General features: G+C 41.9%; 2 protein-coding genes across 3 annotated transcripts in view; one reads left to right on the top strand and one right to left on the bottom strand.

The window, feature by feature from the left end:
• The window catches only part of SLC22A23 (solute carrier family 22 member 23), a 135,187-nt gene extending 121,733 nt beyond the window's left edge, over positions 1–13,454 (top strand). For both annotated transcript variants that reach the window (XM_089516650.1, XM_089516651.1), the window contains 3 exons: positions 884–916; positions 1,979–2,102; positions 7,160–13,454. In XM_089516650.1, the coding sequence (XP_089372776.1) occupies positions 884–916; positions 1,979–2,102; positions 7,160–7,520 (518 nt within the window). In that variant the 3' untranslated portion in view covers positions 7,521–13,454. The remainder of the gene's footprint in view (positions 1–883; positions 917–1,978; positions 2,103–7,159) is intronic.
• Positions 13,455–15,720: 2,266 nt separating this feature from the next.
• PSMG4 (proteasome assembly chaperone 4) lies at positions 15,721–22,989 on the bottom strand. The gene is made up of 3 exons (XM_089516649.1): positions 22,776–22,989; positions 16,765–16,840; positions 15,721–15,927 (listed from the first exon to the last, which is right to left on the bottom strand). The coding sequence occupies exons 1-3, from the start codon at positions 22,935–22,937 to the stop codon at positions 15,806–15,808; spliced, it is 360 nt and encodes a 119-aa protein (XP_089372775.1). The 5' UTR covers positions 22,938–22,989; the 3' UTR covers positions 15,721–15,805.
• Positions 22,990–25,055: the final 2,066 nt, after the last annotated feature.

Here is a 25,055-nt window from a genome sequence, read left to right as displayed (position 1 = left end):
AGGTCCAGCAGTTCTTCTCTCCCTCTGAGGCCCTGGACCAAGGCAGATGGAGTGGGCTTCTTAATGTTGGGGTTTCCTGGTTTGCTACCCAGATTTGACATTGTGGTTCCTTGCCAGATAACAAGAGTAATGAGAAGAGGTGGTATGTGGTTGTTTTGGCGTGGAAAATTGCCTCCCCCAGCCCCACCAAAATTACTCACTGCTATTTTAAAATCTTCTGTCTGCTTGTATTATACATAAAACTGTTATACAGAAATGATATAAAGGTGTACAAAAATAGAATAAAAGATGCAGAGAGGAGGTCTCTGTTCTGTGGCAGCCACAAAATGTGAGTCCTGAAACTTAACTTTATAAAGTCATACTCTTGGAAGCTGGTATTCTAGCTACCTAAGGATCACTTTTCTCCTCATTTTTAAATGCTTTCTTCATTATCAAAGTGATGGCCTTTGATTTAATCTCTGCTCTAATTCTAGACCCAGATTCCTCTACCAGCCTACATTTTATCATTATCACTTCATTAGAATTCTATCCTTTGATTGGAAATGAGACAGAAATTTTCACTCTTTGTCAAGTGATTTGGGGACAATAAATTTTTATGTCCTATGCTAGCACTGAAAGGGAAATGTATTATGTGGGTAAAAGGATAACTTGTAGTATTAAATCAACCATTCCCAATCTGGTACCTTCCAAGCAGGCATCTGAGGGACTGTAAACTCCATGAAATCCAGCTAGTCTAACATTGGACATGCTCTCTGGAGATAATGGAGGTTGGGAAGAGTGGTATAATTTATCATGTTAATTTTAAAATAACTGCCATTTAATTGTTCTCTTCTTTCTGTGTCCTTTTTCTTTCTTTTTTTATGTTTAATCCCTTTGAACCCAGTGATAGGAAAATACAGTCAACTTCCAGACTCAGGTACAGTTTTCAAACTACCTTTTTAGATGTGATTTTGGTTTATCTGTTTGTTTTTAATAAGCCAAATGATGTCAACATTACTTCATTTTCACCAAGTCAATACTTGACATCAGACTGAGCCTCTCAGGTTCAAACTTGTCTCCTTTCTTTCCCCCAATAACTGCAAGTTGAAAAGTTTAATTTATTATTATTATTATTATTATTATTATTATTCACTCCCTCAGTCTCCACAACTAATGTGGCTAATGGACATGCTGATCCAGGGTGGTGCGTGGTGGTCAGTACAGTCAGACCTTCTTATACACGGAATTTTTATACACAGATTCAAGCATCCCCAGTTTGAAAATGTTCAAAAAAAAGTATAAATTTCAAATATCAAACCTTGATTTTCCATTTTTTATAAGGGACACCATTTTGCTATGTCATTATATTTAATGGGACTTGAGCATACATGGATTTTGTTATACACGGGGGATCTTGGAACCAAACCCCAGCATATAACAAGGGTCCACTGTAGTTGTAATCCTAAAAAGGTCATTTTACAAGGCTCTGGTGACAACTATTTCCCGAAGGGCTTTTTTTTAAAAAAAATCGTTAGTCATAGAAATGAATGACTGCTGTTCACTTAATGTGAAAAACAAAGCCACTAGTATGAGACTAAGGTCTTGCCTGCAAGGACTAAAGTCCCAAGGATTTTGTAAGATAAGTCATGGCAGTTAAAGAAGTGTCAAATTGCCTTAGTTCTGCAATGTGGCTACACCCTGAGTGTTGCCTCTGTAGATCACGCTACTCTTGAATTTTTTTGGAGAGGAGGACTATTTTCAGTGATAACTCCCTTTGGTGCACAATAAATTCAAATTAGTACATCACCCAGTGTTACCTGATGTGATGCTGTAAAAACCCAAGATGTAGTTAGGCTGTACAATAAACCTAACAGGTAGTTTGGTTTCTCTTCCTTTCACTACCGTCTGTTGCTATTTTAAAAAATGTCAGGTTGAGTCTGTTTTATAGATAATTATTAGTAGAATAGAAATTAACAGTCCTTTCCATGTGTCTTAACAGGTATGAGTGAGACCGTAAAGGAGAAGTTCTCCACTGCATTTTCCATTGTGGGTATGTTTTCATCACATGCAGTTGGAAGTCTCAGCGTTTTCTTCTGTGCAGAAATCACACCAACAGTGATAAGGTATGGCATCAGAAAGGTTGCTCTAGGAGCAAAGCTGTTCTGACATCCCTAAATACTACTATAAAAAACCAGTCCACTTGTAGCTTAAAGCTCTGGTAGCCACTATTTTTAGTTTTTAAGTCTATGATTGGTACGAATGATGCAATTCAGATCTGTTGTTCCCGATTGTTGAATACGCTTCAGAATCAATTATTTTCAAAAGAACCGCCAAAGAACTAGTGTCAGGAAAGAACGCGTTTTTGTGTTTGCTTTGCCTCATTGCGATTGAAACTGATCACAGTAAGATTGGAACCGGTTTCAAACAGGACCGACGGTCATATAACACTATCAGCAATTTGCTTTAAATCATAGTGGGAACGTGGCCCAAGAGTTCCAATGTCACAGCTTCACATACTTCACTGGTGCTCATTTCCAGTAACTTGCACAAGACTTCTCTCACAGGTGAATGCTACTGGACATGCTTACAGTTGGCAAGCTATGTGGATATTCTGAGCATCATTGTGTTTGTTTTGTATGACGGTTATTGTATCCAAAAATTCCAGGGTGCCAAATTATCTGGGCAAACAGAAAGGTATTTAATTTGGCTATTAAAAGAATATGCAGTTGGCGTAAAGCTTCTCTTCCCTCAAAATGACATTCCAAATGTTTAAGCTAATGTTAGTGGATTTTCGAGTGTGTCATAACATGAGATGAAGTTACTTGAATCTTACTACTGTTGGTCATGACTGCAACAATAGAGCTCTGTCATATCTGTGTCTGATAATGCCTCCCAAAAACCCTACTTTTTTAGGCTAGCAGTGCCCCTGTCTCACCAGTTTTATGAAATATTTAGCTTTCTCTGTCAGGGAGCTCTGGTGCCACAACAAACTACAAATTCCAGGATTCTGTAGCATTGAGTGGTATCAAACTGCATTATTTCTGCAGTGCAAATTAGAAATTCTGGTTGCAAACAGATTGAAGCAACAAGAACAATTGTGTTCTCAACCCCCCATCTATGCAAGCTAATAGAGTGCAAGTTCTTTGATACAATGTCATTTGCTAAGGTTTTTAGTATGCTGATCTCTTCCCTTAGTTCATTTCCTCCAGTCCCACGCTGCCAAGAGCTTAGGCATCATTGAAGAATTCTGGTTCCTTATGCCAAGGAGTTAATTATAAAGCTGCTTTGAACACTTTAACAAAATGAAACTCCAAATCCTTCTGCAATAACCTAGTTGATGGAGCAAGTGTGTGTGTTTTGTGTATGTGTATGTGTGTTATGTGTTTTCTGCTACAAAACAATGAACAGGCTTCTTTTGGTAGAACAATTTAATTATGGGAGAAGCAAAGAAAGAGTAGAGTGAGAGTGCATTCACAAACTAGCTAACAAGTTGGCATCATTCATTTCTTACCATTTGGGGCACCTTCTCTCCCGTTGCCCACTTAGTAACCTTTCAGAAGATTAACAGCAGTGAACAAAAGGTATCCTGTCTGCTCCAGGGGCCCCTAGCTCATGATTCTGGGCAACAAAAAACCTTGAATTCATTTAAACCTTTGGTTTATTATGTGTGCAGTATCAAAACAAGCTGAAAGAATCAGCAGCCCATGCAGTAACAAATACTTTGGATTGACCTCTCTGACCACAAGATAAATTTTCAGGTTAACAAGGATTTATTTATCTCTGATGAATGAACAAGACAGCTTGAGTAGAAATTAAATCAGGAGAGGGCTAAACTGAGACTGTCATACTTTGGTCATATCATGAGAAGACATGACTTACTAGAAAATACAATAATGCTGGTTACTACTGAAGGCAGTAAGAGAATAATAAAACTGCATTGAAGATGGATAGACTCAGTCAAGGAAGCCACAGCCCTGAGTCTGCAAGACCTCAGTAGGGCTGTTGATATATAAGTCTCTCATAAGTCGAATTCAACTTGATGGCAGCTGACAACAAATTATTGTTATCCTATAATATAATAATTATTATATCATAATATTACCATGTAACACTATTTTATTACTACAGTATTAACATATTACTGTAGTAGTACATGGAAGCATTCAGGACATTCCACATACTTTTTCTTGGTGCAATCCCTATAACAGTCCTGCAAAACAGATTAGCATTCATTGTTCCAGTGTCACAAATTAAGAGTGGGATGGGAACCTGATACTGATGGCTTCTATAAGGCCATCTAATTGATGACTTAATAATTAGTCTGTGGCAATGATTTGTAGGTTAATTATTTATTGTTTCTCAGCCCTTCAGGACCCCTGAAATGATATATAACAGACAAAGGCAAATAAAATATTATTGTCAAATAAACCAAAACCATTTTAAAAGCTACATTTTAGCAAACATGCACAATTAAAACAGTTCCAAAAGCCATACCAAACAGTGCAGTCCTAGGTGCTCAGAAGTTTCAAAGAAATGGAGCCAGTTTGACTGAGGTCAGAAGGGAATTCCATGTATGAGGTGCTGCTACAAAGAAAGCCCTATCTTAGATACTCACCAACTTGGACTCTCAGGGTGCAGGGACATGTAACAGGGTCCCTGCTGAGGAACATGGATTCTAGGCAGAGTCACATGGAAGTAAGTGGTCCTTCAAATATCCTGGTCCCAAGCCATTTAGGAATTGGTAGGTCAAAACCAGCACCTTGAATTGAGTTCAGAGGCAAATTACAAGCCAGTACAGTTGATGCAAGACTAGTGATTGACCACTGTGCTTTTAAAAGCTCTTAAATTATTGCCAAAGATCTTTTCAACACTTTTACATTCTTTTTTAAAACCAGAAGTTACCAAAATTTTGGGTGATAGGCATCATCTCAAAATAGGTGTTTATTTATCCTGTTCCACACCACCTCATGCATGGAGTAGGCTGCCTCTTTTTAAAAACAGGGTCTGCAGCAACAGGAGCATCCATATCCACTAGCTAAAGCAAGGCATGCTTTTCACAAAGTATTTTCATGTATATGCAAATGTATGAATCATGTACTATATTACATTGTTGTTGTGTACCTTGAAGTTGTTTACAATTTATGGTGACCCTAAGGTTTCTTGGCAAGTTTCTTCAGACAGGGTTTGCCATTGCCATCCTCCGAGACTGAGAGAATATGACTTGCCCAAGGTCACCCAGTGGGTTTACATGGCTGAGCCAGCATTTGAACCCTGGTGTCCGGAATCATAGTCCAGTGCTTAAACCACTGTGCCACACATATTCAGTGAACAGCCCTGCCATTAAAAGGCCTGCCTTGAGTTTCTTATGAGAGGAGAAATAGCAGCATGATACAAAGGGCATATGATGGTTAGAAATGGTGGTTTTTGGGGTGGTGTTTTTTTTCCCAACCATGATATTTTAAAATGATTCTGTATCTTTTGCTGCCCATTAAATAAGTGTGAGGAAAGCCTGCTCCCTAGTGATGACATTGAGAATTTCACATGTCAACATTTCTAAATTATCAGGATAGAGAGCAGATTTATTAATAAAAGAGACAAGTGGACCACCATTGTTGTTGTTGTTGTTACAGATTGAGTCTCCCTTATCTGGAATTCCAAGGGCCATCCAGTCCAACCCCCTGCCATGCAGGAAATCACAATCAAAGCATCCCCGACAGATGGCCATCCAGCTTCTGTTTAAAGACCTCCAAGGAAGGAAGGGTCAGCGGGGGGGGGGGGGGGTTGCTGTCACCAAGGCTATCCATGCTAATTGAGCTGGGAGACAGTTTCGGGGTAACAAGCACACTTCTGCTCCTTTCTTCTTTGATATTTTAATAGTCTCCTCCCTCTGTATCTCCCTCTGCCCTGTATGACTCCAATAACTCCATGAATCTGTGCCCCCCACTTCCTCAGGAAAATACATCCTTCCTGTATTAGGCCAACAGGACAGTAGCTATTTAAAGCAGTACAATAAATAGACAGTCAGATGATAAAAGCTGGGATGGTCCAAGCAGGTAACAAACCCTTATCTCTGCAAGGCAAAAGGACAGGTCCTTGCACTCTGTGCCCAGCACAAGTCTGCTGAGTCAGGGCCTCAGTCCTGCAAGGAGAGGAGTCTCACTAAGAAGGGAGAGGTCCTTAGTTTACAACAGTGGTTCCCAAACTTTGGTCCTCCAGATATTTTGGACTTCAGCTCCCAGAATTCCTGATTGTTGGCCAAACTGGCTAGGGTTTCTGGGAGCTGAAGTCCAAAACCCCTGGAGGACCAAAGTTTGGGAGGCACTGGTTTAGAAGGTTTTTAGAAAGTTTCTTGACTAGAGTCTCATTTCCAGTCACATCTGAGCATGAGCATTCTCTGGGCCAGTTCAAATGGGCTTTTGGCAATTTGGCAGCGTGGCAGGGTTGTAGAATGGTCTGCCTCCAAGAGCAGGTATTCTCCTTTGTTTTATCCCCCAAAAGCATTCTAGAAAAACCAGAAGTGGATTTATATCCACCTCCAGTTTTGGTTTGCGGAGGAGCTGTTGTGGCCTACAGTAGATCATGGGGGATGAAAATTAATCTTTGGGGTTCATCCACATTTGCCATTTGGTGGGTAAGGTTGCTATAGCTAGACGGAGGCTGCATCTGCACTCCAGAAATAATGCAGTTTGCCACAACTTTAACTGTCATGGCTCTGTGTTATGGAATCTGGAGATTTGTTGTTTGTTGTGGTACCAGAGCTTTTGACAGAGAAGGCTAAATAGTTCACATAACTAAAAATCCCAGAATTCCATACCATTGAGTCATAGCAGTTAAAGTTGTGTCAAACTGCATTATTTCTGCAGTGTAGATGCAGCCTCCGTTTGAACAATTCTGCTTTTTAAAGATACTTTTGGGGTTTTTTGTTTGTTTGTTTTGTATGGGTTGCTGTTACTTTTAAGAAATTTTATAAGGGTCTTACACTTCTTTGGGTTTTCTTCATACTGAAGGAAGGCAAGGTATAAGTAACCCATATCAGAGGTGATTAGGTTTTGTGGTGATGACTATATCATTAGTAATCCTGTCCATTTGGAGCTGCTGTGTATATTATACCAGAGTCATACTGAATACAAACTGAAGGTATCCATTTTGGTAGTTACAAAGGATATGCTTGTTTCTTCAGGGGCGGCGGGCTTGGCCTTGTCCAGGCCAGTGCAGGCTTTGGTATGTTGACTGCGCCCATCATGGAGCTCCACAACCAGAAAGGCTACTTCCTCCACCATGTGATATTTGCCTGTTGCACCCTCATTTGCATCATCTGTATCCTCCTCTTGCCGGAGAGCAAAAACCAGAACCTGCCAGAGAACATTCCAGATGGTGAACATTACACCCGGCAGCCCCTCCTGCCACACAAGAAGGGGGAGCAGCCCCTGCTGCTGACAAACTCCGAACTCAAGGATTACTCCGGCCTCCATGATTCAGCAGCTGCTGTGAATGACAGTGTGGCCGAGAGTGTCACCGCCAATGGGATGAAGGCAATGTAGTTGGTTGGAGGAGGAGCACTTTGCCATGGGCGGGCTTTCCGCAGAACGTTTACAAACCAGTGAAAGAAGGGATGGATACACAGGGGAATCAGACTCTGCTGCTAAATCCACTTCTAGTAGGAATCTTTGGTTGGAGTACAAAATGCTTTGGAAACAGGTGTTTGGAGGGCATGGGGAAGGCATCCTCAAAGCAAGCAGACTGGAGAGAAAGGCCCATCAGAACATTTCTTTCCTCCTTCCATTCAATATTTCTATTTATTTTTATGATTTTGTTTTTGTTTCCATGAAGCACTTTACTGCCTTTTTTCCTCTTGTTGACCATAAACATGAAGCCATGTTGTTCTCCAGAAGAGTAGCCATTCCAAGAAACAAGTTGTGGGGTTCGTTCTGTTTGTTTTTCTGTTTTGCTTGGGTTTGTTTTGTTTTTTAAATCATCTCTTGTGTTTTTTGTTGGCAGAATGAGGTATCTCTTGCTGCAACAATGAATTCATTGACTACTGGTGTTTTCAGTTCATCAGATTTTCTCAGTCTCTCCATAATTACCCAGTCCTCCCTCTCTCCCATGCTCATCCTAGCCTGGTTTACCTAGTGTGCATACAAAAATCTCAACTTAAAATTTCAAAATTAAAATTCTAGAATGCAGAAGTAGAGTTTAGCTAGTGAGCCCTGGTATATTTTTTAAAAGCCGTTTTCCAAATTTTAGAGGTAGCGGAGTCCACTTGCAAGTCAAAGCTGAAAACAAACTTTTGCACAAGCAAAGCCTTCCCCGTCCACCCCAAAGCAAATCAGGCATATGGACTGAAATGGGAAATGTGTCTCTCCATAGAGAAGTCTTGCACGTGTTCATCCACAATGATAAGCAATGTCTGGGAGGAAAAGTGCATTGCTAAGTGGTAAACTCAGTGCTTTACTAAGAGTGGTTTTTAACCTAACAGGAAGTGTTAGAATGATTAGGTATTTTAGAAGAGTATCTCCAAGTTGGGAGGAAAAAATGATAGCCAGAAGGGTCAAGGACTCTACAATGCTTGTTTCAGAAGCATCAAGGCTGGATTTCTGGCTGTCCCAACATGGGTTCAGTTGTGTGACCCTTACAGTCCCTAAGACTGTTCAGTTTTTAATGGATAAATATAAGTGATAACACTGTAAATGAACTGACACAATAAATTAAAATTTCAGATTGGGGGAATAGAAGTGGAGGGGAATAAACCATTGGAGGGGATCTTTGGATGGCCAGAGTAGTCTTTGTATGGAAACTAGTAATTTCTCCCATTTTTCAAGGATAGCATTGCCGTATTGTCAGCTGGCTGCCATCTTCAATATGAAAACCTATAGGAAATGGCCATTAAGTGCACCAAAATAAAATCCTAAGTGCTCTTGCAGGATTTCTCACCCCACTCACCCACCAGTAGATTGAATCAGCTGGTCCCATGGGATCACTTGACTGAAAATAGACACTTGATATCCTGACTCCTAAAGGAGGTAGCATGTGCTGAAATTCAGCAGGGCTTGCCTCTGCATAAAATTGGGTTAGGAACAGTGGGTTGGGGAAGCAAAAGAACTTTCCTCTTCCCTCAAGAGCTGACACTCAGTTTTGCCAGCCATTTGCCCTTCTGCAAAGGCTGGTTCTTTAAATGTTGGCTCTGGGAGGACAGCCATTTAGTGCCAGGTTCATGTGAGCAGGTTCTGCACTACTTGTGACAACTTGGAGTCAATTGTTCTCCCTCCCTCCCCTTCTACTCAGACCATCCATTTGTGATTGACTGCCCAGTAGTACAGCCATTTTACAAGTGTGCAGCAGCCCTTTGTGCAGTGATGTCTTGAACCATTCATTTGACAGTCACTTTGTTTGAGATACATCCTGCATTTGCGGGCAAAGGGCAGGGCTCACTGTTAAGTCACCCTCCCTGCCATGTCCCTTCTTTGCTCTAAATATTGTCTGTTAACTTGACTTTATCTGTGTTTCTCTTCCCGTCTTCTGTCAGACTGCTCTTTGCATTCCCAAGACCTGCACCGAGCTCAATACCCCACTGCTTGTCACTCAGCAAAGTAGCCCAGTAGCCTCTGGTGCTGGCTGGCTAAATCTGCTAGAGGGGCCTGGGGAAGAGGCACAAATTTATGTATGTGAGAAGCAAAATAATGTTGTCTTAAAGCTGCTAATTTTCATACTGAGGAAGAGACACTCTGGGAAATCTTTCTCAAGCCCGGTGAAGAAAAGAACATAATGAAACACTGGATTTGTTCAATGGTCAATTCTTGTGTTTTTTCTCTCCTCGAAGTGCCACTGCTGTGAGGCTTGCTGGGGAAAAAAGTGTGAGCCTAATCCTTTTTTTGCTCTCTAGTAAACTGTCTGGCTCTGCCCACCAAATGGCCATCTTTCTGCTGTTCTTTTTAATGTCTAGACAATTACAACCTTACCTTTTAATGGGGGGTGGGGGAGAGACAAAACAAGGCCTTTTGAATTGTGCAATATTCATGTGCCAAATTTGTGTGATGCCTTTTGCCTTTTATATAATGCTTTTATTACAAGCTATGTATCAGGAACAGTGGATTTGTTGTAAGATCTCTGAAGGACAAATTGGATGTGTTTTTCAGTGGAGCAGGGCCTGGAGAAGCATTAGAGAGACGAGAGAATTGATTGTCAACTTGCAGAGCTGACACACAACACTTTTGCAGTCCATGTGGTACAGAACAGCTTTTTAATTCCCACCTCTGTGCATATATCTGTAGACTAGAATACTAGTCATGCTAACCACTCACCAGCCTATGGAGTTTTTTGCATTTTAGCAATTTTGAATTCCCTGTTGTGCTCATTTATGTCACCTGCTGTGCTTTCTACTTTCCTGTTCCAATGTGAAGCTCCTTTAACTTTACAAACCAGCAGAGTAAGAGAGAAAGGTGTCAGCATGTATAAAGAAAAATGTGAGGTGACAGGAGCTCTTGGTAATTAGCATATGTACTTAACCTTTTGATTTTATTTTGGTCTTAAAACTGACATTTAGAATTCATACTTTACAATTCATCCCAAACTTTAATGGTCTGCTGGGTTTCAGGTAACTTGAGTTAATTTTCCATAGTGCTTGAACTCAGAGGGTTTTTTGGCGTGTTTCCTTTTTAAGTACTGGCCTAGTAATTTGTATTAAATAACTGATTCAGGACACCCTTGGTGAAGAGATGAGGCAAAAATTTAAATGCTCAGCTTGGGAAAAGAACACACCACAGTATGCTTGAGTGCTGCCCTAGATAACTTGAACATCATCCTTGGGTGCCTCCAGACAAACAACTCCTAGAAGAACTGGTCAAATGGCACTGTGCAACTGTTCGGTCTTTCCTTCCTTAGTAGGTCTTTTTTGTAACTTTAGCTGCTGTGTTGCAAATTGTTGCAGGCCTGCTGAAGTGTCTCAGTGACTACTTCTCTACTTGAACAGATATTGGCTAAAATCTTCTTATCACAGTGTACATTACATAACTTTACATATACAAGTGGGGATCTGGTTCCAGCACTTCTTGTGGATACCAAAATCCATGGATGAGTCCCAATCCTATATATACAATGGCATAGTAAAATGGTATCCCTTATATAAAATAGGAAAATCAAGGTTTGCTATTTGGAACTTCTTTTAAAAATATTTTCAAGCCATGGATGGTTGATTCCATGGATGCAGAATCCATGGATATGGAGGGCCTACTCTACTTAGCTAAATAACAGAGGTACTAAAAAAACACGTGAATTGCAAAGCTGTGTAATGGGAAAGTGGAAAGTGTCCCAATGTGCATTGGCATTCCCAAGTCATTGTCCCTATGAGCAATTGGATCAATGCATATCGGTCCTGTTGTGCATCAATCACTTTGTGGGCTCCCCTGTGTAGTAACGTAATAGCAGCCCTTTATTGGAAACGGGCATTATGAGACTGCCTAATTGCAATTCCACATTCAAAGACAAAAGTCCCCAGCAGGAGTCAGGCCATAATTTCTAAATAAGTCTGTGAAATAACTGAGCTCTTCATTTAGGTATTTTTGATGTTAACTCAGATCGGTCACTCCAGCATTTAGTTTCTGGGCCTTTAATGGTTCAGCCATTGTACATTGCAGTCTGGTAGCCCTTAATTAGACCATTGGTTAGCTAATGTGGCCAAATGGTTTTAGGTGGCAACCCTCATAAGCCCTGGACAACACAATTATAAAGAATGGAGGGATTTACAGTACTACTACAACTGGAGGGCCACAAGCTGGCCACCCTGGATTTAGGCCTTTCGCCTTTTCCATAGGTGTAAGGGGTAGTGGGCTCTGTATATCATGGGACTACATACTTGCCCAGTAGGCTGCAAATTCCATTAGCCCTTTGTCAGGAGGACAAGTGGACTTTTTTACATTCCACTCTGTAGAATGTAAATGAGGCTCTGCAACAGCATAAAAGCAAAAGTGAGATGTGAGATAGGCACTTTCCCCGGTGAATGGAAATCTGCAGCTAAGATAAAGTGATGGTGTTCATCCAGCTGCTATCTTGGATGAACAAGTTTTGCAGTGATTTCATTGCACTTCAAAGGTCCTGAAAAATTCTGTTTGAGCAGAAGCCAAATAAGAAATGAACATCTACTATCATGACACTTTTGGCACTACTGTTTTTTCAACAGCAGCAGCACTTTGGCTGGCTTCAGCCTAGATTCCCTGAACTAGGAACAGGGTACCTTTGGTGTTCAGCATGTTTTGACTACACCGCCCAGAATTCCTTACATTGACCATGCTGTGACCAGGACATCTAGGAGCGAATGTCCCAAGGCTCCCTAAGCCTGCTCAAACCTCAATGCTCACTTTTGTTGAGGAACTACACATACATGCTGTGGCACATAGCACTTGGTAGAGATGGTTTTAAAAAAAAAACCAGGGTGTTTGTTGAAGACGCAAGGCAGACTGTTATTCCAAGAGTGGGAAATACATACCCCCTCAAGAGGAACATGCCCTTAACTGCATCCCAACCTGGAAAACACTGCTCAAGGTACTATCCATTCAGGTCAAGGGTTTGGGAACATGTGGCCCTCCCAGTGTTGGACAGCAACTCTCAATGGGTTTTAGCAGTACTGATAATGAAAGAAAATGGGTGCTGAAATCCAACAACAGCTGGAGCACTGAAATGCTCCACACCCCTGACTTGGCTCTTGTTTCCTTTTTCTGAGCCAAGCTCAGCAAGTCCATATTGCTTTTTAACTACTACTGTTATTAATAAGCACTGAAATGATTTGCTCAGAACCTTTTAACACAGTGAAAATTAATATCTGGAATAAACTCTGAAAGAAATTACATTTTTGTATAAATTATGTTACATGGAATAGATAACTACTTTATTAATCTTTGTGGGAATGCATTTATAGTTGGGTGTGTTGAACTGTTGGTTCCATTTGTTTGTTATTTAATTGGAAGTATTTCCTTTTTGTTGCCAGTTTCTAAAAGCCAAACAAGGGGAGAAAAAAATAATTCATCAAATGCAGAAGTGCCATTAAAACAAAAGAACTTTGAATGTCATATGAAATTACATCTGTAGCTGGGACAGAAAGACAACAGTAAAGTGTGGCAGATCTTTCACACTTGATTTTTTTAAAAGAAAAATTAACAGAACCTCATTTTTCAATGTGTTGTGTGCAAATGTTTTGGGAACAGAGTAGCGTGCAATGTCTGTAGTGGGTGAGATTCCCCCCTCCCCCTCCCCCTCCCCCTCCCCCAGTTTCTGATGAAGTTTTATTGACTAATTGTTGTTACTGTATGGGTTTTTTTGATCATGAGTAGTTTGGTGCTTCTTCATAGCACAAGCTTAAAAAAAATCAACTACTGAAGAACAGTCTTAAAAGCTAAGTGTCTGCATGATGTTACACCCGGTGTACCTACTGAAACAACTTTGTATGTAAATGTACAGGAATAAAAACAGACATTGCCCGGTTAGCATCCCATGCCTTGTCTGTGTTTCTTACCCATGGCACATTTGTTCTCAAGGCTCCAAAAACTCCTTGGAGAACTAAACCAAAGCACAGTCACCACATGAGGTTGTTAGATTCCCATCAGCCCCTGGCAATGATCAGAATGATGGGGATTGTAGTCTGACAACACTTGGAAGGCTGCAGGTCTTAGTTACAAATAGAAAAACCCTACCACATGTAGCCAGAGGTCTTCCTTGACTAGTACTTTTGTGATAACCAATCACAGCATCATAGAAATAGACTAAGGCTATCAAATCTTCTTTTGTCAGTATTCTTGAGACAACTGGTATTGAGAGGTACCCTGAAAATAATGGTCAAAAGTGTTCATTGGGGTGGCACAACATGAATGTCTGTGTTAGGAATTATTTGTTGACTGTACTACATGATACAGTTTGGGGATACTAGCCTTTTGGCTGAAGAGCAGGGTATAAATACTATAAATAATAATAATAATCGAAGAACTAATACCTCTAATTTTAACAAGAACAGATGGACACGTAATACTGAGCAAATACAGCACAAAGTCTCCCATCACTGCAACATGAGGGGCAAACAATAGCTAGAAGCAGTCCAACTTGGGATTGGGAAGACATTCTGCATCTTGGAGATTGTAGTGGGGAAATGACAGTATTGCCTCTGTTACTCAGAATAAAAAGGGTCGGGTTTAACCATGCTCTTTAAAAAAAAGGCAAAAAACCCTCAGCCAAGATCCTTCACTTTCAGACGTAGCCAAGATGGTGGAAGGCCACTACTCCAGCTACTCCTGCCAATGCCACCCCTAAAACCCACCCTCTTAAACCAGACAATGGACCAAGCAAGGGTGTTATGAGCCACAGTGGCAGCACTTCCCTGGTGACAGTGCATTGAGACAAACAGCTGAAGAGAATCTCAGGGTCCTGCTTGCAACAACTTATCATAAATATGTGTCCCAAAAGTTCCACAATCATAAATACTGAAAAGGCTTATGATCTTGTAAATATTGAAAAGGATGTCAGCCATAGTTTGGCTGCAGAGTAAAAAGGCCAAATCAGACTTCCTTATCCCAGAATTGGAAGGCATTTAACATCTCCTGCAGAAAGAAATGTATAATGAACAAATCCTGCCTTGGAGAATTAATCTGCAGTTCTGAGAAAATCTGGTCCAAATTCATCCACAACATCACTAAAAGGTAAGCAAATGGGAGCAGGGAATACGTCACCCATGCTATAGTTTTGATTATTCTATTTCTTTGTTAGGTGTCTGTTTAATTTAATTAGACTAACAGGACAGAACTCCCTAGTGGACTGGGCTCAGTCCAAAATATAACAAAGTGTAGTCATTTATCTAAAGAAGGGTTGGCTGTTGTGGGACTGCAAGTCCCAGCAGATCTATCCAGTACAGTCAAGAATGAGGGAAGTTCCCATCATTTGGTGGGCCACCTAATTTAAACCATCCTTTCCCAAACTGTACTACTCCAGAGATTTTGGATTAAAATTCCACCATACCCAGTCAGCAGGGTTTATGGCCAGAGTGATGGGAGTTACAGCCTCAAACATCCCACTTAGAACTAAACCAGAAAAGATGGAAATTGAGTAATCATGTCTGCAATACCCACCATATCCAGTAGATGGCAATCTTATCCAAACACTTGTGTGCCTTCAAGTACTTTCTGACTTCTGACCCCTAAAGTGAACCAACCTATCATGGTTTTTTGGGTATGGTTGTTATTGTTTTTTTTTTTTGGGGGGGGGGAAGATTTGTTCAGAGGGGGGGGTTGCCTTTGTCTCCTGATGCTGAGAGAGTGACTTGCCCAGGGTCACCCAGTGAGTTTCCATGGCCAACTGGGGAGTTGAACCCTGGTCTTCCAGGATCCTAACCCAAACCTTTACACCACACTGGTTCTCACACCCAAACCCCACTGCTTCCATTTTTCTGAGCCCCAAATTTCAGACCCCTAAACTTTTTTACCTTACACTGGGTGTTCCCAGGGAAGTGCACTCCTCCATTTATATAATTTCACAGGGGTCCAGAAGTCATCACCTTCCACACCTACCCTTATCCTTTTCTACTGTTTCTTCTGCCTCTTCTTACCACTGAAAATCCATTACAAGGGAACAGATAATGCACAAATGCCTAAGATCCCCTTGTATCCATTTCCACAGGTATTCTCCCTCCCTTCTTTTACATTCCTTCAAAGCAGCTAAACTAAGCCAAAGGCACTTTGCTGTCCAAATATGTCACTCCACCACAGAAAGAACATAAAAATGGGCACTTTATGTAAAAATAAATTGGGAAACAAAAGACATACAAACAAAACACATATACTACAATGACACCATGCTAAAATTTGTCTGGAAAAGCTGCCATTTCTTCCTTGATTCGGTTTTCTACAAGTAGAATAAAGCTGCTGTCCGTGTTCTGAATGTTATAGCTGACAAAAATCTGTTTTTTAGTCTTGCTGGCTAAAACACAAGCAAAAGAGACAGCCATGAGCCTTGCATGAAAGACAATGAATAGATAATCCAGAGGATAATAGTGGGCCCTTAGTTTTTGCTGAGCCTTGGGCCCAGGTACCCTCTTTGATATCAAAATCTGCGGATGCTCAAATCTTATCGTATGCAATGGTACTGTTAAATGGTGTTCCTTATATAAAATAGCAAAATAAAGGTTTGCTTTTTATAATTATTCTTCAAAAAAAATATTTTCAAGCTGTGGATCGTTGAATCCACAGATGCCAATCTGTAGATATGCAGGGCTGACTGTATTTAGCAGTAACAAGAAACAAACACCTAATTCAAAGTTCTCAGTAGTTGGCATAAATTGTCCAAAGGTCTGGCATGGGGCCAGAACCTGGTTTCATTTCGGATAAACTATCAGAATAATGATCTATAATGGGATAGGCACTGTTTTTGTGGCCCCCTCAGAGGCTTCTGGGTCAAAGACCTTTTAACGAAATAAAACTGCTTGCCTCAAAATCCCCACAAATGTTCTCTAGGGGCAATGATGGGATTTTTGCCACACTTTTGCACCCTGGGCCATTTAAGGCCCAGGAGAGGCCTTTTTGCAAAACAGAAAGGAAACAAGAAATGACTTCTCTTTCCTTCCTGCTGCTAAAAAGGCCTCTCCTGGGAATTTCTACATTTGGCGACTTTTTTTTTATTGAGGAGCTGTGGTGGGAGGTGCAGCCCTCCAAAGTGGCTGATCCAACCTCTTAGCTTCCTACAGTTGCTCAACCCTGATTTAGCATTCCTTGAAGATGAAAAACATACTTTTAAAGTGATCTTAACACACACCCATACCTAATCTTTGAGCTAAAGAACTGGAGGTACTGTCAGATGCATCGCCAAAGAGTAAGGTAGATGCTGGAATGGAGTCCTGGAGGAAAAAGAAGAGGGTTAGTTAGTGGTTTTGCACTCTGTCTGCTATGATAACTGCATTTGAGTCCCTGTACCAGGAGGAAGGTGAGATATAAATAAACTTTTGTTTTTCATATGCATGGGGAGGGGGACATATGGGTTAGAAGAGAAAAACCACAGCAGTAAAGGAAAAATCAAAATAATTTAATCTCCTGTTGACTCAGCTTCTTGAGCAATCCAGACATTGCTTCCAACCTTTGGATATTATAGGCATGCCAAAATCAAACTTATGAATCCTGCTTGCAGAGCCACCATTATTAAGACTACAATGTTATACATACTTACCTAGGCGTAAGTCCCATTAAGCTTAGGCAAACCTGCACAGGTGAGTCCTGTCACTGACCTTAGACCAGTGGGACTAGGGTCCAAAATACATTGCAGAAATCATGCAATTTGAGACCGCTTTAACTGCCCTGACTCAGTACTAGAGAATCTGACAGGCAGCTAATGTCTCACAAAACTACAGTTACCAGAGTTTCCTAGCTTTGAGCCAGGGCAGTTAAAGCAGTCTCAAACTGAATTATTTCTGCAGTGTGTTTTGGGCCCAGGAGCAACAGGGCTTTCTTGGTGGTGGGCCCACTTTTGTGGCATTCACCTCCACTTTACTTTGTTTCATTTTAGATTGTCTCATAGGTTTTTGTAGTAAAGGACATTCAAAGGGGGCTTACTGTGCCTCCTTCTGCCCAGTACTAACACTGCCATTGTCTTTCAGGGCTCCTCTGCCAGTGTCAAACCCACACTGCTGTTACTGCTTGGCACATTTAGTCTGGCTCCTCAGCAAAAGCCTATCTGAAATGGAAGATCCTACCAACAGTACTGATGCCATCAGTATAGTCTCTTGCCTCACAGAAACATGCAATCCCACCGAGAAAAGTTATTGCCCTTGGTCAGGAAAAATGTCCAATTTTTCCCCAAAGTCATTTATTTCTGGATTACATTTGGATTATGGGATATTTTCTTTTAGAATGATGAATAACATGGATAAGTCACAACATTCATATGTTTACTTCCCCCACATTTTTTGTAAAAACTATATAGCAGTCAGACGGTTATGTAAGACTATGGATAGCATCATACATCATTGCAACTTTATTGCCTTGTCTCAGGCCTTTTTATAGGAACAAGTGTTTGTCCGCTTTGGCACTATTGAGGACTACAGGCGATTTTTTTTAACTTATGTTAAAAAATAGTGGCTTTTCCCCATCTTGGGACGCATCTGATTAAGGCACATCTGCAGAAGAGAAGCAGATCACAGCTTTTTGATACGAAGGTCCAGGGTGTGAGTCCTATCACCTCCAGTTAAAAGGATCAGAGTCTGGAAAATAAGTGCCTTATGAGCTGTTGCCAGACAGAGCCAGATTGCTAGTTTTACTTAAATGAGGCAACATCACCACTTCCATATTCAGGTGTTCATATACAAAGGAGATGTGTTTCTCAGCACTTCTTCTTTAACAGAAAATTTCTGTCAGAGGCAAACGTTGCATGAAAAGAATAGGGATGAGTTCTTGCGCCCCCAAAGAGAGTTGTCTAAGCAAACATTTAATTGAAAACTAACAATCAGCCCTACAATAGAGTAGACAGCACAAGTAACAGTCAACAGTTCTGTTTTATAGGTCTACATAGAAGCAAGTCCCACGGCTTAATAAATCTTGTTTCTAGGTAGCTAAGAAAACCCAATGAAATTCTTGGGATACACACACACACACACACACACACACACACACACACACACACACGTATAGGACTGCAAGCCTAAAAAGTGGGCCTAAAAAGACAGGTAGGATACCATGGTCCAAACCCGTGGTATTCTGCCCATGATTTCCACCCATGGCAGTGCAGCAACAGGTCGGTGTTCACATGCCCACCCACACACTGCACCATGGATCTGCCGCCAACATTATGTCTCCTCCAATTGCCCCTGCCATGACCTGCAGAAATGGGGTGCCTGGCCAGGTGAACTGTGGCAAGGGCCTTTGGAGCAGACACAAAGGCAACAGGTAAGGGGAGCATGGGGTTGTCCTGTCTGCCAGCTGTTGCTACAGAGCAGTGGCATCACTAGGGTTGGTATCACCCAGTGCAAAATTCATGTGATGCCCTTACTGTGGAGTTTCCAGGAAATCAATGGCAAACAGCCAGTCTTTTTATTCCACATTAAGGCCAGGATTGGTCTGGGACCACCAGATCTGTGTCTGGACTGGCTGATCCTGGCCCAGGGATAATGGCCTGCATCTTCCAGACAAGATGATGACAGGCCGGGAGAAACACAGGCCTTTTGGTTTAATTGCACATCCCTCAGACATATTATTTTAGAGAGAGAAAGAGATAGCTTCCGTGGCATGTGCTGAATATACCTTGAAACATAGATTAGAACCAGACCAACCACAGCCAGTTTAAAAGCAAGCACATATCCAAATATATCATTTTATGTATAAATTTTACATGGCATACATTAGCCACCCAGGATGAGAAAAAAAAACACGCGGGCGTGTTTTACGCGGATTCCAGCATACCCTGGAAGCCACAACGGAAGTGAGGGAGGCACACACCAGAAGGAAACGATGGTGCGTGCTCCCACGGCATGCGCCCCACACGCCGCTGCCACACCTCTGCGTTTTTTCCTTTACACGGGGGGATCCAGAATGGATCCAGAATATCCTAGTTAACATAAGGGCTTAGGCTGTGCAAACATGTATCCAAACAAGTCACTTTACACATATATAGATTTCATATGGCATACTGTAGCCACCCAGGGGTAAAGAAACTTGTGGCCTGTGGTTCTTTTTTTGTTTACAGCTAACCATATAAATAAATAAAGTAACTGACACGAGAGCTTTGTATATGCAAAAAAAAAAAAAAAACCAGTTATTCTTGAAGTGAATCCTTTGGGACACAGTGTTGTAAATGGATAGGGCTTCTACACCTTTAATGGCTGTGTAGAAGAGGGAATTTCAACAGGTCCTGTCACACAACCAGGCAACAAACTATACCTGCTGGAAAGTCGGAGGCTTTCAAGGCTGGCATCCATAGCTTTTTGTGGGTTTTTCAGGCTATCTGGCTGTGTTCTAGAAGAAATTGTTCCTGATGTTTCGTCTGCATCTGTGGCTGGCATCTTTAGAGATGCAAGCCACAGATGCAGGAGAAACATCAGGAATAATTTCTTCCAGAACACAGCCACATATCCCCAAAAACCCACAAAAACTACATAATACCTGATGGAAATCCCTCTTGTTCATAACCACATAAAATTCTAGTGTCTCCTCCAGTTTTCACTCTGTGCAACCCTAGGAGCTACTGCTGCTTTCCTAGCCCTATTACAGGAAGAGTCCCAAATCAGAGCCAGCAATTCTACATGAGAAGCAGAACACATTAGGCGAAGTACACATTGCTGCAACCATGCCAGCCAGAGGGAAAGAGGGAGGAAATGTCTTTTCTGTTTGCTCTACACCAAAGCATCATTCCTTCCTTGCCAGGAATCCAAAAAGCAACCTCACCCATACAAAATGACCAGCACCCTCTATAGTTAAAGGCAGAGAGGTGAGGTGCTACTTTAAAAGACTCAAACGAGGGAAGAAAGGAATTCTTAGGATTTCTTAACACTTAGAAGCTCCCATAAAGCCCTTCCTTTTAAAAAAGGGATAGGAAATGCATGGTTCTCTTAATGGTGTTGGGTTCCCAATTCCCAAGACCACTGGCCAAGTTGGCTAGGGCTAATGGGAACTTCAGTCCAACAACATCACTATGGTCCAAAACACACTGTAGAAATAATCCAGTTTGAGACCATTGTAACTGCCCTGCCTCAGTGCTAGAAAATCATGGGAATTGTAGTTTTGTGTGGCACTGGAACTGTCTGACAGAGAAGGCTAAATGTCTCACAAAACTACAATTCCCAGAATTCCCTAACATTGAGCTAGGGCAGTTAAAGCAGTCTCAAATTGGATCATTTCAGCAGTGTGTTTTGGACCTAAGTTCCTCACCACTAAAATACTAATATGGGCCCTTTCACACTGCACAATGATGACTCCACATTAATTGCCATGGTTCCATCCTAAGGAATGCCGGGATCTGCAGTTTAGGGAACAGCATTTAACATTCTCAGCCAGGAAATTCTAGTGCCTCGCCACAACACAAAACCCAGGATTCCATAGGATGCAGCCCATGGCCGAAAATGGTGCAGCATCAAAGGACCCTAACATGCCTACTACTTTCTTCAACCTCTGAATTTACTTCGGCAGCATCTGCACTGCAGAAACAATGCAGTTTGACACAGCTTTTAGCTTCCATGGCTCCATCCTATGGGGGCGGGGGGGGGGGTTTGAGAGCACAAGCACTGTACTCTTGATGCTTCTTCAGTATGTTTGCAACCAGACTTTAATCTAACCTGCACTGCAGAAACAATGAAGCTTGACTTCATCCTATGGAATCCTGGGATTCGTAGTGGCAACAAAGCTGTCTGAGAAAGAAGGCTAAATAGTTCACAAAACTACAAATCCCAAAATTCCATAACCTTGAGCTACAACAGTTAAAGTGGTGTCAAACTGCATTATTTCTGCATTGCAGATGCAACCTTCAGCTTCAATATGCATGAGATTGGGCTGCACACCAACCTCTCCTTAAAGGCCATTGCTTCAAACCAAGACGGGTTAAACCCGCTGCTGTGGCTGCCCTTATCTTCTTCCAGTAGCATTGAGCCATGGTAGGTAAAGTGCTGTCAAACTGGGTTAGTTCTGTAGTGCAGACACAGCCTAATTAAGGCTGCTTCCGCACTGCAGAAATAATCCCTTTTGACACCACTTTAACTGCCATGGCTCGAATGCTATTGAATTTTGGGAATTATAGTTTGTTGTGGCACCAGAGCAGATAACCATATTTGGGATGCCTCTTCATTCATAGCAGAATTAATGCAATCTGACTGCTTTAAACTTCCAGGATTCAAGGATGTGGAATGCTGGGATTTGTAGTATTTTGAGATAGTTAGCTTTCTCTGTCTGCCACATTCTTTCTGCACAAAGAATGAATTGCTAACCTTTATTTCCGACATTAAGTACCTGGATCTACACTGCAGAAATAATGCAGTCTGACCCTGCTCTAACTGCCATGGCTCAAATGAATGGGATTTCTGGGCTTTGTAGTTTTGTGAGACACTTAGCCTTCTCTCTCAGAGAAGGCCAAATGTCTCACAAATGCCACAGAATCACAGAGTTGGAAGAGACCACAAGGGCCATCCAGTCCAAGCCCATTCTGCCATGCAGGAACTCTCCATCAATCCAGGACACATTCTCCACTTCAGCCTTCTGTCCAGGAGGGATCCCAAAACGTCCATTGTGAGCATGACTAAGAAGCATGAATTTACATTTCTGCATAAGAGAACATTACCTCGTTATACTTTTATGGCTCTATTAGGCCGCTTTTCCTGCTCTGGCTGCCTCCTGTTGCATTCTGGGGCTTGTAGTTCAACGAGGCCTAAGAACTCTCTGGATGAGGATTCTAAATGGCTTTCTTTAAACTCCAAATCCCAGAATGCAACAGGAGGCAGCACTGTGAGTGTGTAGAGCAGTGGTCCCCAAACGTTAAGCTTAGAATTCAAAGATATAGCCATGTTAGTCTGTAGAAACAGTATGCAGAGGGACCTTTGAGACTGACTGAAAGAAAGAAAGAGGCAGCATGAGCTTCCCTAGACTTCAGCCTCCTTCCTCAGATGCTTTTTACTGAAGAGGAAGCTCATGCTGCAAACTCCTTTCTTTCAATCACTCTCAAACTGTGCTCTTAGAAAGGGCTTTTGGACTTCATCTCCCAGAATCCCCGGCCGTTGTCCAACATGGCTGAGGGCTTCTGGGAGTTGAAGTCCAAAAGAACTAATAATGTCTTGGTGGCGGTGGCTGTTTCGGGGGACTCACGCGCGGGGTGCACATGGCCACGGCGAGGTTGCCGAGGTGGGCCCGGTCCCCGACCCAGAGGAAGAGCGAGTCCCGGAGGCGCATGGCGTGGAAGTGGACCAGCTGCTCCGCCAGGCGCCCGCTGAAGCCGTGCAGGGAGAGGCCGCCCTCCTCCATGGCCATGGCCTCCTTCTCCTCGACTAGGCCCCGAGCTGCTCTCAGCAGCGCCTCCCTCTTCCCTTCCCTGATCCCTCCCTCTCCGCCAAGCCCTCGCTGCCAGCCCCGCCGTCGCCTCCTCCTTCTCCCCGCCTTTCCTGGGGGGCTTTGGGGCCTCCTCCTCCTCCTCCTCCTCCTCCTCACCGCCCAATGGAGGGCCTTCAAGGGAAACTATATGAAAGTGAAAACACAGGCCTAGAAATGTTGACTCATGCTCCTCCTCCTCAAAATGGCGGACGTTTTGGGAACTTCCCCCTCCTGACAGAAGATTGGAATTTGTGGGAAAGGAGAGGGTGGCCCAGGTGTCATGAAAGATAAAACACACTCAGATGATAAAATAAAAGATAAAACACACTCAGAAATTCAGGCTTCTTGGTCATGCTCAAAATGGAGGACGGTTTGGCATTCCTCCTGACAGGAGGTGGAAATGGAGGACATGTCCTGGGGAAGGAGAGGGTGACCCAAGTGTCATAACAGATAAAACACAAGGGAATCAAATAAAAGATAACATGCACTCAGGGATCTTGACTCATGCCCCTTGGTCATGCGCAAAATGGAGGACGGTTTGGAATCCCCTCCTGACAGAAGACTGAAACTGAGGACATGTCCTGGGAACTCCATGTCTTTATCATTCACAGGGTGACCAGATATGTTTTAACCACAAAGGAGGACAAGGCAACACAAAATGTAGGGCATTCAAGAAAAAATGGGGGGTGTAACCAAAGAAAATCTAAAACACTCATATAAATATAGATTTTGCTGCACTTCTTGGACATGTTCAAAATGGAGGACATTTTTAAATGTTTATGCTTCTTAAATTTTCTTTTAAAAAACATCATGTCTTACCAAATTTTCACTTTAACCACATGAAACTATGTATATATAAATACATTAAGCTGTGCATATGATATTGTAATTCAAAGGTATAATTTTAATGCTACTAGTTGTTTGTAGCACAGCTATTAGCATTACATTCAGTGTTACACAGTACAGGAATTACAATTTATGAGCAACATTACATTAGTACGATTTTTTTTACTATGGATTCTGTATGGTATGACAAGGGAGGAAGTCAGTGGGGGGGACACCGTGTGTTATCGCACCAGGTGACACCATTGGAAAGGGTGATACCCAGGACCCAAGCTTTTTTTAAGGCTTTCTATATATGGCAACATTTCATATGCCAGCGAAAAATTTCTATAAGGCTTGGATCAAGACTATCTGAAGGAGCACATCTCCTAATAGTAGCCTGCCCGAATTGTAAGATACTCAAGGGAGGGCTTTCTCTCAGTCCCACTGGCATGTCTGATGATGAGAAGAGAAAGCCTTCTCTGTGACTTCTCCCAAGCTTTGGAATTCCCTCCAATATGATGCTACATTGGCCCCTGCTCTGCTCTCTTCTCACCAGCAAGCAAACATCTTCCTATTTACCCCTTAGCTGTTAACTGTCCATTGCAGAAGGGATTTTCATTGGGCTGTTCTGTATTTTTATCATTATTATGATGTTTTAAATTATGTTTTTAATAGTATTTAACCTTTGTATTATCATTTGTTTTAACTGCATACTGTTCTAACTTACATTGCTGTCCTGGGTCTAAGGTGCCCAGTGTGCATTATTATAAGGGCTGCCCCTTATTTAGGAAATTGGAAATCTATAGACCGAACGAGTGTCTAGAAAATCTTGTATTTTTCCATGAGTGCCCTTCATAAAGATAGAAATGTTTGCATCATTTAATTTACGAATGTGGGCAACATGTTCATTTTGCAGAGAAATGCATGGGTCGGTTAACTGTCATCAATACTTTCATTTGGCATTTAAGTAGAACACAAGCTTGTGAATCGTTTCTTCCTGATTGCCAAGCCTGCATGTCATGAATTTTGCCTGTTTCTTATATCTGTTTTGAAAACCTGGGGCCCTTATTGGAAGTAAGGTGAGATACTTAGAGAGAGAGAAAGATGCCAACATTTCTTGGTGCCTTGTTAAATATTGAACTTATGTCTAGTAGTAGCTGCAACCAAACTGATCTTAGAGCTCTACATTTTACTTTGTTCCCAGAATCCTCCCACCAGCGTGGGTGATGAACT

This window comes from Sceloporus occidentalis, unplaced genomic scaffold (assembly GCF_023333645.1).
Source record: "Sceloporus occidentalis isolate IW3139 unplaced genomic scaffold, rSceOcc1.0.p SCAF_3, whole genome shotgun sequence".
Classification (NCBI taxonomy): domain Eukaryota; kingdom Metazoa; phylum Chordata; class Lepidosauria; order Squamata; family Phrynosomatidae; genus Sceloporus; species Sceloporus occidentalis.
Note: the sequence above shows the minus strand (reverse complement) of the source record. Positions and strands in the feature narration are given on the sequence as shown.